Source organism: Microcaecilia unicolor, chromosome 8, assembly GCF_901765095.1.
Source record: "Microcaecilia unicolor chromosome 8, aMicUni1.1, whole genome shotgun sequence".
Taxonomy (NCBI): Eukaryota; Metazoa; Chordata; class Amphibia; order Gymnophiona; family Siphonopidae; genus Microcaecilia; species Microcaecilia unicolor.
In genome coordinates, this window is record NC_044038.1 from 36,959,777 (window position 1) to 36,979,785 (window position 20,009).

The window sequence follows — 20,009 nt, forward strand, 5'->3', positions numbered from 1 at the left end:
GGAGGGAAGGGGGGGCCAAGAACTCGGAGGGGAGGAGAGAGAGGGAGGGAGGAGAGGAGAGAGAGGGAGAGGAGAGGGAGGGAAGGCCTGCACCTCGGACGGAAAGGGGGCCTGGAACTCAGAGGGGAGGATAGGGAGGGAGGGAGGGAGGGAAGGAGGGGGTCATGGAACTTGGAGCCCCACACACACACACTCACTCTCTGTCTCTCACATACACTCTCTCTCTCACACACACTCTCTCTCTCTCTCTCACACACAAATACACTCTCACTCTCTCTCTCTCTCTCTGACACAAACACACACACACTCTGTCTGTCTGTCTGTCTCTCACTCATTCTCTCTCTCACTCACTCACTCACACACACACACTCCATCTCTCACACACACACTCTCTCTCTATCTCTCAAACATACACACTCCGAGGAAAACCTTGCTAGCGCCCATTTCATTTGTGTCAGAAACGGGCCTGTTTTACTAGTAAGACAATAAAGTACTAATAATTCTGGAACTCTAAGTAAAAAGGATAATTCTGGAACTTTAAGGGGAAAGGATGAACCAGAAAAGGGCCTTTGTACATCACTACAATTCAACAAGCCTCTCGGAGCATCCCACGTCTAGGGCTATATTTATTGAGTGGTTGCTGACACTTGTTTGAGTTGTATTTGTTCCAGTGAAACCATTTTTATGAATTAAAGCTTGTTAAGAGACTCCTTTGGCTCCGCACTGGTCCTTGGTTATTTCCGCTGTGCTTTATTTCTGCTATCCATTTGTGGAGATAGATCCTTCTTCTGTTTTTCTTCATAGCTAGGGAAGGACACAGATCCACCCAGCAGCAACTCCTCACTCCCTTCTCTTCCTCTCCTCATCTGGCGGCCCAGCATCTGCCCCCTCTCTGAATCCTCCCATTCCTCCCTGGTGTACCTCGGAGGCATCCCGGTGGCCACAGAAATTCATCATCACTACTTGCACAGTTGCACTGACCTCCGTAGGTTTCCCTCTGCCATGTCTTGCCCTCACTGACATCACTTCCTGTTTCCTCACTAGTGGGATGCCGGCACAGGCAGAAAGATGAATCGCTGTGGCCACCGGGATGCCTCTGAGGTACATCAGAGGGATTCAGAGAAGGGGCAGATGCTGGGGGAAGGACAGAGGAAAAGCTAAGGGATGGGGGTTGTAAGGGCCCATCCAAGTTTAACCGTAAGTCCGCCCAAAATAGTAGGTCTGGCTACGCCACTGACATAGTAACATAGTAGATGTCGGCAGAAAAAGACCTGCACGGTCCATCCAGTCTGCCCAACAAGATAAACTCATATGTGTATACCTTACCTTGATTTGTACCTGTCTTTTTCAGGGCACAGACCGTATAAGTCTGCCCAGCACTATCCCCTCCTCCCAACCATCAGCCCCGCCTCCCACCACCGGCTCTGGCACAGACCGTATAAGTCTGCCCAGCACTATCCCTGCCTCCCACCACCAGCTCTGGCACAGACCGTATAAGTCTGCCCAGCACTTTCCCCGCCTCCCAACCACCAACCCCTCTTCCCCCCACCGGTTCTACTTAAGAAATGTATTCCTTTTCTGGTTATTTCTGCTTAAGTTACTACCAGTAAAATCATCTGAGATTTGGGAACCACAGAACAGGGTCTTGTGTACTTATTTTGTGGTGAAGTTAGCAAGTCACTGGGGGGCAAGGCAGAAATCTCTGTCCCCTCCAGCAAGGACCGTAGTAAATCTGCCTGTTTGTGTCACCGTAGGAGCTGGAGAGTTACAACTAGAAAAAGAAGAACATACATATGTTTGAATAAACAGCTACGTTAAAAGGAATTAACCTGTTGTAAGAGGAAGAGATCTAAAAATTTCCCTAAATTTTTGAAAGTAAGTCAGTATGAAACTTAAAATCTATTACATCAGCATTAAAGTAAAACTAAAGCTGGTCAGAAAAAAAAAACCCAAAAACATTTTACTGGGGACTATACGCACTGCATTGTTTTATTTTTTTTTATCCAGCAGTATTCTGTTCATTTGGGGATTTCAGCTGAATTAGAACCAACCTTTTTCAACTATGGCACTGTGAGCATTCATTCACATCTACCTGTGTTTTCACCAGGGCCGTGCCAACACGGTAAGCGAGGTAAGCATGGCAGGAGGGCACCATCCTCTGGGGGGCGCCCCGCCGCACCATGCTTACCTCGCCCTCTTCTCCCCAGATCCGTTTCCTTTTTTTTTGTTGTTTAAATTTACCTCTGTCCGGCGGCAGCGTAGTGTTAGTGAGAAGAAGGCGGCGCTCCCCCGCCCCGACGTGTCAGTCTTCCCTTTGCTCAGTTCCGCCTTCTTCTGACATCAGAAGAAGGTGGGAACTGAGCGAAGGGAAGACTGACACGTCGGGGCGTGGGAGTGCCGCCTCCTTCTCACTAACGCTACGCTGCCGCCAGACAGAGGTAAATTTAAACAAAAAGAAAAGGATCTGGGGAGAAGAGGGCGGGTAGTGTAGCGATCGTTTTCGGGTGGGGGGGGCGGCGCGGGGCCAACTGCAGGGGGGCGTCGGAGACCCTAGGCAAGGCCCTGGTTTTCACCTACATTCATAACTGCCCCCCCCCCCATTCACTTAGGCCAGTTATTGCCATGGTAGTCCTTGACTGGAGAGCACAATCTACCCCCCTGTTTACTAAGTTGTGCTAATGCCGACACAGCCCATTCATCACTGCTGCACAGCAGGCTCTAGCTCGGCTTAGTAAACAGGGGGGTAGGGCACCTTCAAAAACTCTGTAGTTCTGAACCCTAAGTCCAACCATTAGGTGTCACTCCCTTCTCTTCCTCTCCTCTTCTGGCGGCCCAGCATCTGCCCCCTCTCTGAATCCTCCCATTCCTCCCTGGTGTACCTCGGAGGCATCCCGGTGGCCACAGAAATTCATCATCACTACTTGCACAGTTGCACTGACCTCCGTAGGTTTCCCTCTGCCATGTCTTGCCCTCACTGACATCACTTCCTGTTTCCTCACTAGTGGGATGCCGGCACAGGCAGAAAGATGAATCGCTGTGGCCGCCGGGATGCCTCTGAGGAACATCAGAGGGATTCAGAGAAGGGGCAGATGCTGGGGGAAGGACAGAGGAAATGCTAAGCTAAGGGATGGGGGGTTGTAAGGGCCCATCCAAGTTTAACCGTAAGTCCGCCCAAAATAGTAGGTCTGGCTACGCCACTGACATAGTAACATAGTAGATGTCGGCAGAAAAAGACCTGCACGGTCCATCCAGTCTGCCCAACAAGATAAACTCATATGTGTATACCTTACCTTGATTTGTACCTGTCTTTTCAGGGCACAGACCGTATAAGTCTGCCCAGCACTATCCCCTCCTCCCAACCACCAGCCCCGCCTCCCACCACCGGCTCTGGCACAGACCGTATAAGTCTGCCCAGCACTATCCCTGCCTCCCACCACCGGCTCTGGCACAGACCGTATAAGTCTGCTCAGCACTATTCCCCGCCTCCCAACCACCAGTCCCGCCTCCCACCACCGGCTCTGGCACAGACCGTATAAGTCTGCCCAGCACTATCCCCGCCTCCCAACCACCAACCCCTCTTCCCCCCACCGGTTCTACTTAAGAAATGTATTCCTTTTCTGGTTATTTCTGCTTAAGTTACTACCAGTAAAATCATCTGAGATTTGGGAACCACAGAACAGTGTCTTGTGCACTTATTTTGTGGTGAAGTTAGCAAGTCACTGGGGGGCAAGGCAGAAATCTCTGTCCCCTCCAGCAAGGACCGTAGTAAATCTGCCTGTTTGTGTCACCGTAGGAGCTGGAGAGTTACAACTAGAAAAAGAAGAACATACATATGTTTGATTAAACAGCTACGTTAAAAGGAATTAACCTGTTGTAAGAGGAAGAGATCTAAAAATTTCCCTAAATTTTTGAAAGTAAGTCAGTATGAAACTTAAAATCTATTGCATCAGCATTAAAGTAAAACTAAGGCTGGTCAGAAAAAAACCCCCCAAAAACATTTTACTGGGGACTATACGCACTGCATTGTTTTATTTTTTTTCATCCAGCAGTATTCTGTTCATTTGGGGATTTCAGCTGAATTAGAACCAACCTTTTTCAACTATGGCACTGTGAGCATTCATTCACATCTACCTGTGTTTTCACCAGGGCCGTGCCAACACGGTAAGCGAGGTAAGCACGGCAGGAGGGCACCATCCTCTGGGGGGCGCCCCGCCGCACCATGCTTACCTCGCCCTCTTCTCCCCAGATCCGTTTCCTTTTTTTTTGTTGTTTAAATTTACCTCTGTCCGGCGGCAGCGTAGTGTTAGTGAGAAGAAGGCGGCGCTCCCCCGCCCCGACGTGTCAGTCTTCCCTTTGCTCAGTTCCGCCTTCTTCTGACATCAGAAATGACGTCAGAAGAAGGCGGGAACTGAGCGAAGGGAAGACTGACACGTCGGGGCGGGGGAGTGCCGCCTCCTTCTCACTAATGCTACGCTGCCGCCGGACAGAGGTAAATTTAAACAAAAAGAAAAGGATCTGGGGAGAAGAGGGCGGGTAGTGTAGCGATCGTTTTCGGGGGGGCGGCGCGGGGCCAACTGCAGGGGGGCGTCGGAGACCCTAGGCAAGGCCCTGGTTTTCACCTACATTCATAACTGCCCCCCCCCTCCATTCACTTAGGCCAGTTATTGCCATGGTAGTCCTTGACCGGAGAGCACAATCTACCCCCCTGTTTACTAAGTTGTGCTAATGCCGACACAGCCCATTCATCACTGCTGCACAGCAGGCTCTAGCTCGGCTTAGTAAACAGGGGGGTAGGGCACCTTCAAAAACTCTGTAGTTCTGAACCCTAAGTCCAACCATTAGGTGTCACTGTTATAAAATGATTAGGACTCCCTCCACCCACCCCCAACCCTACCACTAACAAACTGTAAACCCAGAGGGGGGCAAAAGGTACAGAGAAGGCAGGCCAAAATGATTACAGGTATGGAACAACTCCCCTATAAGGAAAAGCTAAAGAGGCTAGGGTTCTTCAGGTTTGAGGGCAGATATTGTCTATACAATCATGGGTGGCATGGAACAGGTAGATGAACAATTAAGTTGCTAGGTACATTTAGCATAAATCATAGAAAATATTTCTTCGCTCAACGTATCATTAAGCTCTGGAAATCACTGCCAGAGAATGTGGAAAAAGCAGTTAGCATAGCAGGGTTTAACAAAGCTTTGGACGTGTTCTTAAAAGGTGAACTTGGGAAAATCTACTGCTTATTCCTGGGATAAGTAGCATGAAATCTAGTTTACTCTTTTAGAATCTCCCAGGTACTTGTGACCTGAATTGACCACTGTTGGAAACAAGATACTAGGCTTGACACCTGATGGTGTGGACAGCATGAGAAAGAAATTAGCAAAGCTAGAGGAATGGTCTGGAATTTGGAAATGTAGATTTAATGCTAAAAAATGCAGGGTCATGCATTTGAGCTGCAAAAACCTGAAGGAATGGTACAGTTTAGGGGGGTGAAGAACTTTTGTGCACGAAAGAGGAGAGGGACTTGGGTTTGATGATCTTAAGGTGGCCAAACAAGTAGAAAAGGCAACAGCAAAAGCTAGCTGCTTGGCTGCAAAGGGAGAGGAATGGCCAGTAAGAAAAAGGAGATGGTGTCCCTGTATAAGACTCTGGTGAGACCTCATTTAGAATACCACGTACAATTCTGGAGACCACGCCTTCAAAAAGATATAAACAGGATGGAATGAATCCAGAGGTGGCTACTAAAATGGTCAGTGGTCTTTGCCATAAAGCATATGGGAACAGACTTAAAGATCTCAATATGTATTCTTTGGAAGAAAGATGGGAGAGGAGAGATCTATGTGGCATAAACACATGGGAGGTGAGTCTCTTTCCATTGAAAGGAAGCTCTGAAATGAGAGGGCATAGAATGAAGGTGAAAGGGGACAGACTCAGAAGTAATCTGAGAAAATACCTCTTCATAGCAAGGGTGATGAACTCATGGAACAGCCTCCTGGTGGAAGTGGTGGAGACAAAAACAGTATCTGAATTGAAGAAAACTTTGGACAAGGACACAGGATCTCTAAGGAAGTAATAGGGAGAGTAGACGGCATGGATAGGCAGACTGGAGAGGTAATATGGTCTTTATCTACCTACATTTTTCTTTGCTCTGTGCCAGTATGGCAGTGCTTATGTGCTTCTTGGTATCCCCTGCCCCACTTGGCCTGGAAATCAATCTTAGGCCCCCTGCTAGGCCCTATATAGCACCGTCATTGTACCAAGGGCTGTGCAAGTTGTCAGGGCTGCCGAGACTGAGCCTGGCCCGGGGCAAGGCCACCCCCCCCCCCCCCCCAAAATCACTACTGCTGTCGCCTCCCTCTCCTGCTCCCAGGCTGCCAGCGCCGCAGTCCCCAGTCACCACATGCCTACCCTCAGCTCCCTCGACAGCCTCCTCCTGTATGCCACCCGACCCCCTGCATTAAAAAAAAAATCTGTAAATCGGCAGCGCAGTGCCAGTGAGCAGCACCTCGTGTCTGTGTGAAAGTGGCAGATCGCCCGGCCTTTTCTGTGCTGTGCCCCTCCGTCGTGGAAATAGGAAGTTACATCAGAGGAGGGCGGGACACCGTGAGGGAAGGCCCGGGCAATCTGCCTCTTTCACACAGATGCGATGCGCTGCTCGCTGGCGCTGCTGCTGATTTACAGATTTTTCTTTTTTAATGCAGGGGGCTGGGTGGCATACAGAAGGGGGCTGTCGAGGGAGCTGAGGGTAGGCAGGTGGAGACTGGGGACTGTGGCGCTGGTGGCCTGGGAGCAGGAGAGGGAGAGAGAGACCCCCAGCGCCGGGCCCCCCTCTCGGCGGCCCTACAAGTAGTACAGTTGCATAGGGTGCAAATCAGGGCTATATCCATGGGTGGGTTCTTGGCTGCTCCGCTTTTGCCTCAGACCCACACAGCAGCTGGGTGCACCATTCTTGTAACTGGTAAGGATTCACAAGCCCCACCAGATGAAGTAAAGCAGAACCCACCTTGAGTCAGAGCAGCACTGCCTAGTCCTCCACCTCAGTGGATCTCAGTTCTCACTGGGTGTGGGGGAGGGTCTAGGGCAGGGGTGTCCAACTTCAGTCATCGAGGGTCGTAGTCCGGTCAGGTTTTCAGGATTTCCTCAATGAATACGGATGAGATCTATTTGCATGCACTGCCTCCATTGTATGCAAATAGATCTCATGAATATTCATCATGAACATTCTGAAAACCAGATCCTGGTGAGGCCTGAGATGAGGCAACCCTGGTCTAGAGCAGGGGTACTCAAACCTTTCCTAGGGGTCCATAGACTGGATTTTCTGGATATCCCTAATGAAAATGCATAATAGAGGTAATAGGCATGTAAATCTCTATCGTGCATATTCATTGGGGATATCTGAAAAACCTGACTGACTTGTGAACTAGGAGCAGGTGGTATGGTCTTCTCATTCCTATCTTATTGTGGCATTCCTTCTCTATTCCTGACATAATGTATTTTAATTTGTAAACCACTCTGCTGTGCCTTTGCAATGGGTGGTATATTAAGTTAAATAAACCATAATGTGAGTCAGTCAGGCCCACACTCAGTGCTGTAGCGAGGGCGGCTGACACCCGGGGCGGTTCGCCAGGTGCACGTCGCTGGGAGCTGCGTCGGCTTGGCTGGTGCTCTCTCTGTCCCGGAACAGGAGGTAACCTGTTCTGGGGCAGAGAGAGCAGGGAACCAGCTGAGCCGACACCCCCCCCCCCCCAGCAGCGGGCACCCGGGCAGACCGCCCCACCCCCTTCCTACGCCACTGCCCACACTCAGCTGACACTGTGGCTTAACTCTTTTTAATTCATAGTGAAAAAGTGACACCTCCCCAATATTCCCAAAATAAATACGAAAACAGTCACCAAAACAGAGCGGTATATTTAAGATTAGATTCAGGTTAATTACAGCGCTTAATGTATCACTTATTTGCAATGTATGCCAAATCAAGGCAGAATTCGGATTTGGGCTGAGCAGAGGAACTGCTGCGTATAATTTCAGAGGGACCAACCATTGAGATAGGGATTGTGTTTTGGTAAAAGTGTTTTCAGTCAAAGTGGTGTTCCTTTAAAAGTAAACTACGTTTTTATTCCTTACGTCTTCCCTCAAAATAGTCAAATATTTCTAGAGTAGAACACAATGTTAGAATAAATAATGCTTTGATTTAACACACTCCCAACGGAGGACGGATTGAGCCAGCCGGGTTTTATTTCCATTGCTGAAAGCAATGGAAGTAAAACCCGGCTGGCTCAATTACTTCCATTGAAAGCAATGGAAGTAAAACCCGGCTGGCTCAATCCGTCCTCCTTTTTCTGGAGCCATATGGTAACCCTAGTTGCTAACAAACCATACTTCTGTCCTCTCCGGACCGTGCTAGCTGTCTGTTGACTCTAATTTTCAAATGCTTTTAGAAGTGATAAAAGCCTCGAATTTGTTGACATTCGAGAGGATTATGACTCTTTCAGATTATAACCTCCTCATTTTAAGCATGTTTACTGAGATAGGTAAGTGGTTTTTTTGGCTATGAATCTCTACTAGGTTTTAAGCTCCAGGAAACCAGGACTGTCTCTTACATGTATTTGTAAAAGGTTACATAAACCTTTGTAGCGCTATAGAGATGTTAAGTACAAATGACATATTCTTCCCTCCAGAAATAAAGGCTTTATAAAGGACACTTTGTGTCACATACACAAAGGCATTGAATTCGAAACTGGTAAGATGTAGTTCCAATCACAAGTGCTCAAACCTGGCTAATCTATTTATTTCTTAGGATTTATACTCTGCCTTTTTGAAGGAATTCACTCAAGGCGGTGTACAGTAAGAATAAATCAAACATGAGCAATAGACAATTACAGCAGTAAAAATATTCAAATAACAATACAAAGCATAACATAGTATATTACTTACAATGTCAACACAATATGTAATAGAACATTTTCATTGACAGTGTAGGCTATAAGCAAAGACGGAACATCAATATATATAAATGGCAAGTGTCGTACTCACTCGCAAATGCGCAGTAGAGACCCTCTCTGCCCCGCCCCCGCATCAATACGTGATGACGAGGGCGGAACAGAGAGGGTCTCTACTGCGCATTTGCGAGGGACACCGCCGACGCGTCGCTAACGCTCCCCCCACCCGGAGTCGCCGCCGCCACCCACCTTCCACCCAGTCGGGCCCTCGCTCCGCTATTGAAACAGTGAGGGCACGCAGCACACAGCTCTGCTGAGCTGCCGTCGGCCTTCCTTCTTCTTCTCTGCCTGTGTCCCGCTCTCGACGACGTTACGTCACACGAGGGCGGGACACAGGCAGAGAAGAAGGAAGGCCACGGCAGCTCAGCAGTAGAGCTGTGTGCTGCGTGCCCTCGCTGTTTCAATAGCGGAGTGAGGGCCCGACCGGGTGGAAGGTGGGTGGCGACAGCTCCGGGGGGGTGAACTCAGAGGGGGAGCAGCAGCGGCGAATTCGGCGGCGGGGTGGGGGGGCCTTTCAACCCCCCCCCCAATACTAGCCCATTTTTATGGGCTGAACGGCTAGTATAGATAGGTAAGAGAGTAAGAGGAGTTAGAAAGTAAGGTGACTATTTTAAAGAAAGGTGCACATGATTAAATATTATCTCAGCTAGGGTAGGAGTGGATAAACATGTCCTGCTGCAGTATGTGCAGCCCATGTCATTCCTTGTGACACTTTCTAAAACATTCATAACTCAATTGCCTTAAAAATATACAAAAAAAAACAATTAAACATTTTGGACAATAAGAACAGCTGAGCACACGGGCTCTAAGGTCCTTAAGTCAAAGGCATAGCTAGGTGGGTCGCCAGAGGTGCAGCTGCTCCCCCAAACGGACTTCCGACAGCACCGGCACCTATTTTTCACGCAATCTGTTGTATTTAAAATACATGCCAGCACCGTCAGCAGTCCGCTCTCCCCTGTGTCCTCAACCTGACTAAGCTACTGCCTTAAGTATGCTATTTAATTAAATGTTAATTCATAGATTTATAGGTCATCTTAGCTCAAGCACTCAAGGTGGAATTATAAAGCCTAAAAGGCCCCTTTTATTTTATTTATTTACATTTGTACCCCACGCTTTCCCACTCATGGCAGGCTCAATGCGGCTTACATATTATATACAGGTACTTATTTGTACCTGGGGCAATGGAGGGTTAAGTGACTTGCCCCGAGTCACAAGGAGCTGCCTGTGCCTGAAGTGGGAATCAAACCCAGTTCCCCAGAACCAAAGTCCACCACTCTAACCACTAGGCCACTCCTCCACTCTTTACCAAGCTGTGGTAAAAGAAGCCCTGCAGTGGTGTCAGCATGTGGATTTGCCATGCGCTGTCCCCCTTTTACTGCAGCAGGTAAAAGACTTTTATATTTAAAAAAAGGAAACGGCCATGTGGTACAGCCTGGGGGAAGGGTCCTTACCGACAGGTAAGCCCCTAGTGCTGAAAAAATACAATTATTTATTGAGTGGCACCAGGGGTGTAGCCAGACCTAGTGGTGGGAGGGGGCCACAGCCCGAGGTGGGGGGACAATTTTGGTCTGCCGCCCCGCCACTCCCCCACCCACCCACTGCTGCAGCAAATACCTTGGCTGGTGGGGGTCCCCAACCCCCGCCAGCTGAAGCCTTCTCCAGCACCGCAATGCTGCCTTCCCTGTTCTCTCTTCCCTCTCACTTCCTGTACGCTCCTTTTTCAGTAAAAGGAGCGTGCAGGACGTGAAGGGGAAGAAAGAGCAGAGCAGGCAATGCAGCGACGCCGGAGACCGGCGCTGGACAAGGCTTCAGCTGGTGGGGTTGGGGACCCCTGCCAGCAAAACCAGGGGCCAAGAGGAAATTTGAGGGGGCCTAGGCCCCTATGGCCCCACGTAGCTACGCCACTGCGTGGCACACACCAGCACTACCACTGGGATCCTGGTGGTAGGGCCAATTTGCTGCACACTGTTGCCACAGTAGCCCTACTGTGGCTTTGCAAAAGGGTCCCAAAGTGAGCTGAATATGAGCATTTCTACTTGGGATTGATCAAGGAATTAGGAGGGGAGGGAATGGCAGGAGATCAGGAAAGTGGGTACGGTGGTTAGGGGATGGAGGGAAGGGAAAGGGAGATGGGGGGGGGGTTAAGTAGTGGTTTAACTCTGTGTTAGGACTCCTAACCACTGCTCACTTGCCCTGTCCTTTTATCCTCACTGCTTTAGTCCCTTAACCTTAATTGTTGTCTGTCTGTCTGCCTGTCTTATCTAGATTGTAAGCTCTTTGAGCAGGGACTGTCTTTTTTGTGTATGGTATGCAGCGCTGCGTATACCTTGTAGCATTATAGAAATGATAAGTAGTAGTAGTAGTGGGATTCAGAGGCAACAGGTTCTGTTATGCAGACCTTAGTCTTCTTGAAGAACCAGTTGGAGTCTGAAGGCTAAGAATTGCATTATTAATCGCTAAAAAAAATACATAACGCATCAAAATTAAATAGCAACATATGACAAGAACAGCCTACTATTACTACCATTACTATTACTACTTATCATTTCTATAACGCTACTAGACGTACGCAACACTGTACACTGAACATGTAAGAGACAGTCCCTGCTTGACAGAGCTTACAATCTAATTAGGACAGACAAACAGAACAAATAAGGGATAAGGACACAGGGTAGCAAGATTCCGGAATCCCAAAGAGTAGCAAGATTCTGTGTAGAATTCAAAGAGTAGAAAGATTCCATGTAGAATCTCAAAGACTAGCAAGATTCCAGAATCCCAACGACTACTACTACTACTTATCATTTCTATAGCGCTACTAGACGTACGCAGCGCTGTACACTTGAACATGAAGAGACAGTCCCTGCTTGACAGAGCTTACAATCTAATTAGGACAGACAAACAGGACAAATAAGGGAATTACTAAAACATCAGAAAAGAATGATAAGCTTCCAACATAACAATTAATTTATTTATTTTTGACATGTATACCCCACATTATCCCAAACAAGCTTGGGTTCAATGTGACTTACATTCAATATAACAATAGTACAGTATAAGATTTCATTAGCATCATTTACAGCAACTGATAAGTTTTGAATTCAAACAATTGACAATGTAACTTGACATGAGTGAAGTATAGAAGTTGGGAACAGTGGTAAGGAGGCTTCCCAGTACCCTTGGATCTATGTCAAAGAATAGATACTACTGTTCCTTGGTAAGAAATGTCTTGACAAGGAAGGTTTTTAACAATTTGCAAAAGACTACGGGACCCTTTTACTAAGCTGTGGTTAAAAAAAAAGGCCTTGAGCTAGTGGCGGTGGCCATTTCTGATGCGTGCCAGGACCCCTTTTTATCACAGAAATGGCCATGTGGTAAGTTCGCACTTGCCGTGCAGCCATTTTGGAGGGAGCACTTTCTGCCACCCACTAAGATGGCAGTAAGGCAGTGGTGTGCTGGTAAATTTTTAACAACAGGCTCTCTCCCCAGTCCACCTCAGCGCCCCCCCCTCATCCACCACTGCGCCCCCCCATCCACCTCTGCGCCCCCCATCCACCTCTGCGCCTTCCCAGAGCTGGCTATAGCCGGGGGGGGGGGGGGGCAATGCATTACTCTCTCCAATCTAATTCATGTTTAATATGGGATAAAATGCCATAAATAAGTAAATAAATATAAATATAAACTTTTAACGTTCAGCACCTGATTCTCAAAGTGGACATATTCCAAACACTATAATGAAAATAAAATGATTTTTTCTACCTTTGCTGTCTGGTGACTGTTTTTAAAAATACATTATATAAAAGCTGTCGAGACATGAAATTAACAAGCTTTTTTCTGTGATTTTCATTTTAATTCTGATGGAGCCAGAAAAGCTGTACTTGCCCTACCTCCTCCACACACCTGTTTAAAGACATGTCCAGGCTCTTCCACAGCACTGCGGGATGTACACCATATTCCACATCCATTCCTGCCGAAGAAGGATCCAGAAGCACTTGCCAGCTGATGGCAACAGGCATGCAAGTGATAGCAACAGGCTGCCAGTGCTGACTCTCCCTCGCTGGCGCTGCCGGTTCGTGCTTCAAAATGGCCGCTGAAGTCTCGTGAGGCCACCTCTGGAAGTCTCGGCGGCCATTTTTAAAGCGTGAACCGGCAGTGCCAGCGGGGAGAGTCAGCGCTGGAGAAATCGAAGAGTCAGTAATGTGAGGGATCCAGAGGGAGGAGAGCCGGCTCGCGCGTTTTAACAACCGGCTCGCAAGTCGGTTGAAAAGTTAACAACCGGCTCTTGCGAGCCAGTGCGAGCCAGCTCCAGCACACCACTGCACCAACCCGGTGGTAATCAGGCAGCGATTACCACTGGGTAACCCTCTGAAGAAATATTTTTTCAAATATTATCAAATTATATAAGTGCCCGTTTACTAAAGCATGTCAAGCCCACCATGAGCTTGTTATGTGGCAATCTGAAACTACCAGAATATAAATCAAAACAAAATCCCCTATATTTTTGAGATAGACTCAAGCTTAGAGTCCGTGTGGGATCTCTCTGACCCTATAGGTCTCCTTACTTGGAAGGGAAAAGGCCTCAAAGAGCTCTGGGATACACTGTATCTATAGAGCTTAAACGGATCAATTTGAACCCAGTGGCGTAGCTATGTGGGGTCACGGGGGCCTGGGCCCCTGTAGATTTGGCCCTAGACCCCTCTGTCGATAACCCTCTCGACCCCCCCTCCCGCCGCCAACCCACCGTCGCCTACCTTTGATGGCGGAGGACCCTAACCCCTGGCAGCCGAGGTCCTCTTCTTCTGGCGCAAGGCTTCGTTCTGTTTCTGAGTCTGACGTCCTGCACGTTGTATGTGCAGGACGTCAGACTCAGAAACAGAATGAAGCCTTGCGCCGGAAGAAGAGGACCTCGGCTGGCAGGGGTTGGGGTCCCCCGCCATCAAATGTAGGTGATGGCAGGGGAGGGTTGGCGGTTGGCGGTGGGCGGGGGGGTCGAGAGGGTCGTTGGCGGAGGGGGGGGGTCAAAGTTGTTGGTGGTGGTGGTGGCGGCGGTGGTGGCGGGTGGGTCAGCAATGGTGGGGGGGTGTCGGCAATAGCGGGGGGGGTCAGCGGTGCCAGGGGGAGGCTAAAATGTGCCCCCTCACCTCGGGCTCTGGACCCCCCTTCTGCCGAAGTCTGGCTACGTCCCTGTTTGAACCTCTCTTCATCATCACTCCCAACCCGTTTTGAACGTTTAGTGGAATCCGAAACTACTGCCAGCCCAATGTGGACACCACTGGTGGTTCTACCCCAGCACATGCAATTTCTAGTGCCAGCATTTCGAAATTCCACGTGGTAGTTTCAGATTGCCGCACAGCAAGCCCATGGTGGGCTTGCCACGCTTTACTTATATAATTGTTTATATATCTGATTTGGCAAATAACCATAATAACAAGCAGTCAAGTAATCATGAACAAAGCATTTAAGAACATAAGAATTAGTGTTTTGTTATACTGTACCTGTCAGGAGGAAACCTAAGGTACTTTAACAATAAAGTATAAATTGCACAGCAAAATAGCTAGTAATGCAAAAAGTAGCACACCTGTCAATTAAAAAACATTCACTTATTAATAATCTTGACAAGCAGTAACTCACAATCACAACCCCTTCAGAAAGTCCTTATTACTTAATAATATATGAAGGCAAACATACCTGAATGTAACTCACCTCGAGATACTTCTGAAAACGATGTGAGCAAAATCCAAAGAAATAAATAATGCATATTTTAACCTTAGCAAAATCACATTTATAAGCAGACACAAAATTAGGGCCAGTGATTCCTGGCATGACAAATGCATCACAGCCTATTTTTCATTTTGAATGGGCTGCCTCACGTTTCCCACACAGCAATCACTAGCGCGGTTTACTGAAAGAGTCCCTTAGTAAATACAATCATTAAACTACATGCAGTGCCGACAGGGACAGGTGGAAAAACTGCATAACTTATTCATTTTAATTATATCAGTATTAATCAACCTGAATAAAACCAACATTATACAAAAAAATACTGACAAATGTTATTCATCTGTTTCCAGGGTTATGGACCATTCATATATGGAACACAACCATTGACTGCAAATGATTGCACTACTTATGTTTAAAGACCCAAATTCTTCATATCTGTTGCTATGAATTTATTTTAATCATTCGTTCCTTTTCAAAAATTGTTTTCTGCATGGAACTTTTTTCTTAGGAGGAAAAGGTCTCAAAATGCCCAGGTGCCAAGACAAACATCAATCATCAATATGTCTCAAGGCACACTGTAGGCTAGACTCATCATCGACCTAAAAACCTCCTGTTTTAAATATTTTTATGCAAGTTATTGAGTCTCCTCGCTGTAACTTCCTCCGTTGTAAACTTCCTTCCCCCGTTATGGGGGTAGACAGCTATTATCTTCCAACAGTCTTTCTGTGCTCGAAATTTCTTCGTTAATTATAGGTGTGGATGTAAAGAGCTATTGTTCTTCCTATTTGTCCGACAAGAACGTCTTGTTTCGCGAATACTATCGCTGCTTCAGGGGGAAGGAAGTTTACAACGGAGGAAGTTACAGCGAGGAGACTCAACTGCGCCAGCCGGCTGGAGAATACAGAATATGAGATAAGTGCGGGTTTGAGAACGAGCAACAGCCAAAGTGCCTTAAGCATTGAAACATAAAGGTGTGGGGGTTAAACATAGCAAAAAAATCACAGAAAAGTGAAGGTTCTGAATAGTTTAGTATTTTGTTTTCACGGGAGGTGTATGTTTGAAAGATGCCAGCAGTGAGACATGAATGGTTTTTCTCATTAGGAGTTTTTTACATTGACGTCTACACTGTTGACAAAAATAATATTTTTTTTTTTGTTCAATCATTTTTATTAATTTGGATATAACAATAAAAAAGGAAATTAAGTACCATTGACTTAATAACAGTTTAACAAGTTAGAACATGTACACTGACTTATAGAAAAATTATGGACAGTGTTTACATCATCTCTAGAATCCCTGATGCTGTTACATTACAGGTAATTATAACTATAGGAGTAAACATATTATTAAATGTTAGAGGTGGAGATAAGAAATTATACATATATATGTAATTAGTACCCATTTATATTTGCATAGATTATAATAATTAATATTAACTGGATGAGTAATTGAGTATAGGAGACCAGGTTTTATTAAATGCTACAAGGGAACCGCATTTCTCAGCAGCAGCTTTTTCATATTTAGCGTATAGACATACTGTATTCCACCACATATCATAAGATAACTTCGTAAAGTCCTTCCAGTTTTGACATATCAGTTTTAAAGCAACTTGAATCAATATACGAAGTAATTTGGCTATGTGTGGTTGTAGTATCGTGTCTAAACCAAATTCTCCCGTGATTATGATTTTGTATGTTAATGAGATCTTAAAATCTAGAATTTGAGAAATAGTTTCCTCTATATGAGACCAATACTCATCCAGTATATGGCAATGGTAAATTAAATAATATTAATAAACTAGTAAAACATGCCCGTTTCTGGAGCAAATGAAACGGGCGCTAGCAAGGTTTTCCTCCCGAACCCCCCCTACCCACCCCTTCGGCGTTGTGAAGCCACTGATCGCCATTGCTTTGCACCTCGTTAACGCACGCCACCTTCATCTCCTGAGTTGTGAAGCCACTGACGCCATTGCTCCGCCCTCGCTCTGTGACGCCATTGCTCCGCCCTCGACGTCATCACGTTTGACGCGAGGGCGGAGCCCAGAGACAGTGATTTCGGTGGCTTCACCACCACGAGCCCTTCGAACCCGAAGGAAGTGCCCGAAGGAAGTGACACTGACGTCAGTGTCCTCAGAACATTGAGGGTGAGTTTTATTATATAGGATATGGGACCGATGATAGGACTAGCTCCACAAGTCACCCTGGAATCCTTTTGATAAGACTGTGATGCACCTCTGTAGGTGACAATTCAGGGTTGGAAGCATTGAGGTCCAGTTATTAAATAATTAAATAAATATAGAAAGAGAAAACAGACACACTCCTGCGGAAACAATACTTAGACTTCCCTTGGAGTACATAGGCAATAGATGATATATAACCAAGGGACCCTAGGTCAAGGAAAAATAGAGAAGTAGTATACCATGCCATACTTTGAATTGTTACTTGAATATTTTTACTGCTGTAATTGCCTATTGCTCATGTTTGATCTTTTCTTACTGTACACCGCCTTGAGTGAATTCCTTCAAAAAAGGCGGTAAATAAATCCTAATAAATAAATAAAAATTGTACTAAGGTGCGCTAACGGATTGCGTGCCCTAAGAAGCCCTTTTACAAAGGCATGGAAGGGTCTATGCGCATGCAGTGCATTCCTAAACAAGAATAGCGCCAAGCTAGCGCGCACCCCTGGCAGTAATTTCGGATTTGGCACGCACCCATAACACATGGTCAAATTATTTTATTTCCTACCACACTTGCCGTTTCCGGCATTAATCGGCAATTGGTGCCTGCTGATCGGTCACCGCACGTGTAGGCATTAGAGCCCTTACCGCTAGATCAATGGGTGGCATTAAGGGCTCAGGCCGTAAATAGGCATGCGCTGGTTTCAGTTTTACCACAGGCCCTTGAAAAAAAAAAGCCCTTTTATGCAGTAAAAAAGTGGCCCAGCGCACACTCAAAAGACACACTCGCACTACCATAGGCCACTTTGTACTGCGGCTTAGTAAAAGGATCCCCAAATTATATTCCTATGGCCGTCTTATCGTTTAGCGTGCGCTAAATCCGTTAGTGTGCCTTAGTAAAAGGACCCCTATGTTACTATAAGTTGGCTCCTATGTATGGAAGTGTGGGAAACAATTCGATTTTTTTTTTTATAAGTTCACATATATTAGAGAAATTAAGCATCACCAAAAATTGCATTGTTGATTTCTTGAGATTGGTTAACACTATCTACTCGTTTGTAATTGTGAGTTACGTTTTGCCTAGGATTAAAAAAAAACCCACATGTAATTAATAAATTAACATTTTAAAGGGGAAGCTGCGATCATGTTGTTGCCTTGCACTGAGCTGCTTGTTATGCACAGGTGTACCGTCCTAAGTTCTTGTTGCATTGTGTACTGTGCTGTATTTGTGCAGTGCTGTGCGATAGGGACTGTTTGTCCTGTACCGTGCAATGCTGGGCTCACCTGCTTGTAGCAGCAACAGGAGCAGAGCTCGGGGCTCCATGGGGGGCTGCGCACCGGTCCCTGCTCCTCTCCTCTCGCCTCCGAATTCTGCTCTGCTGATCGGTCTCTCGATCGCCCGTTCCTTGCTCGCAGCCGCAGAGCTCCGGATCCTGAGCGGGTGGGGGGACACAGATCGGAAGCCCCTCTGGAAAGAGCGGGGGTGGAGGGGGACAGATCGGAAGCCCCTCTGGAAAGAGCGGATGGGGTGGAGAGGACAGATCGAGAAGCTGGGCTCCCTCTGCTCGCCTCACGGTTCTGGCCCGGGGCTCTGCTCAGCTTGCAGGAGCTGAGGGCGGTGCACGGGGAGGTGCCGAAGGGCGAGAGACTCGGACCCGGAACTATCAGGAGAATAAGCACAACCGCTGGCTGGTCCAGCTGCGGTTTAGCAGCTGCTCCTGCATCCAGCCCCCCATCATGCCCCATCCCATGCGCTGACTCAGTGCAAGCAAAGAAGTGACAACTTTCAGCAGTTACCAGGAGTCAGCAGAAGCAAACTTTAAAGCAAAAGTCAAAATGGTAGCGAAAGGGTGACAGCTAGCATAGGAATGGTTTAGACGGCTTCCAAAAGGAAAAGTCCATAGACCATTATGAAAATGGACTTGGGGGAAATCCACTGCTTATTTCTGGGATAAGCAGCAGAATTTTTTTTTGTACTTTTTAGGGATCTTGCCAGGTATTTATGACCTGGATTGGCCACTGTTGGAAACAGGATGCTGGGCTTGATGGATCTTTGGTTTGTCCCAGTAGGGCAATACTTACCTACTTATAACATCTCATTTCAAATGACAGAAGATACGAATGAGATAGCTGGAAACTATATCAACCCTGAGTTCCCTATCTCCCACGAGCTTGCATGCCCGGGGCCGTAGAATTTGGTTTTATATTCTTTCAAATGCACTATGTTATGTTTACAGGTGCTAAACTGTGTCTTCACTTTTATGATGAACGTTTGTGAATTTCAAGGACACCTGTTTTGGTTTCATTTCAGTCGCCATTGACAGATTTCTTGCCCAGGAGCTCTACTTTGCCACGTTCGTGGGCAGCCCTGCCCTATCACGGTGTGCTTGTTTAAATATTTGAAGTTAGCCTGCAGTAGGTACAGGTTAGTTAGTCAGAAAGGAGAGGGCTGCCAAGAAATGTGCTCACTATTTTAAGATGTTTGTTTTCCAGCGCTATATTGGGCTTGCAGTTAAGCACAAAATGCTAACAGAGAGGGTGGAGAGAGATGGTTAACTCCTCAGTCTCTTTGAACGTGAAGTATTTTTAATTACAGTATATATGTTTTCCTCTAGCTGAGTGACTCTTATGATTGCAACCTCTAAAGATGGGTCTCACAAACATTTATTATGTCTGCAATGCTTTTTTTTTTTCATTTGCTTTTGTTGATGTATTTTCTACAACTTCGTAAAAAAAAACAAAATACCACTTCCTATTTACTTATATTGCTGAAGTTATGTGAGGATACTTCAGTCTCAGCTTTTAAACCCACATGCTTCCCAGTTATGTGTCCCAGAGGGCACAAGAGAATTAGTCAAGGTTTTAGGGGCAGGGGCATAACTAGCTCTTTATACAGTTGGTTGCATAGGCGAAGTTAATTTTCTAATCCCCAAACTGGCACCTGTGGGAGGTAATTTTTCCAGCTTACCAAAGCCAATGTTAAAGAAAGGGATCAAGGCAGAAACTGGCGAAGAGGCCCTAAAGTCTATCTTTAGGTTATGTTTCATTGAGCCAGGCTTGGAGCCCCCTGTTGCATGGGTGCCCAGGGCAGCTGCTCTGGTATTTTCTACAACTT

General features: G+C 46.8%; 1 protein-coding gene across 1 annotated transcript in view; it reads right to left on the bottom strand.

Annotated features, from left to right (window-relative positions):
- PLA2G10 (phospholipase A2 group X) overlaps positions 1 to 18,521 on the bottom strand; it is a 38,502-nt gene extending 19,981 nt beyond the window's left edge. Inside the window, exon 1 of the mRNA XM_030213219.1 lies at positions 18,179 to 18,521. Coding sequence (XP_030069079.1) covers positions 18,179 to 18,218 — 40 coding nt within the window. The 5' untranslated portion in view covers positions 18,219 to 18,521. The remainder of the gene's footprint in view (positions 1 to 18,178) is intronic.
- Positions 18,522 to 20,009: the final 1,488 nt, after the last annotated feature.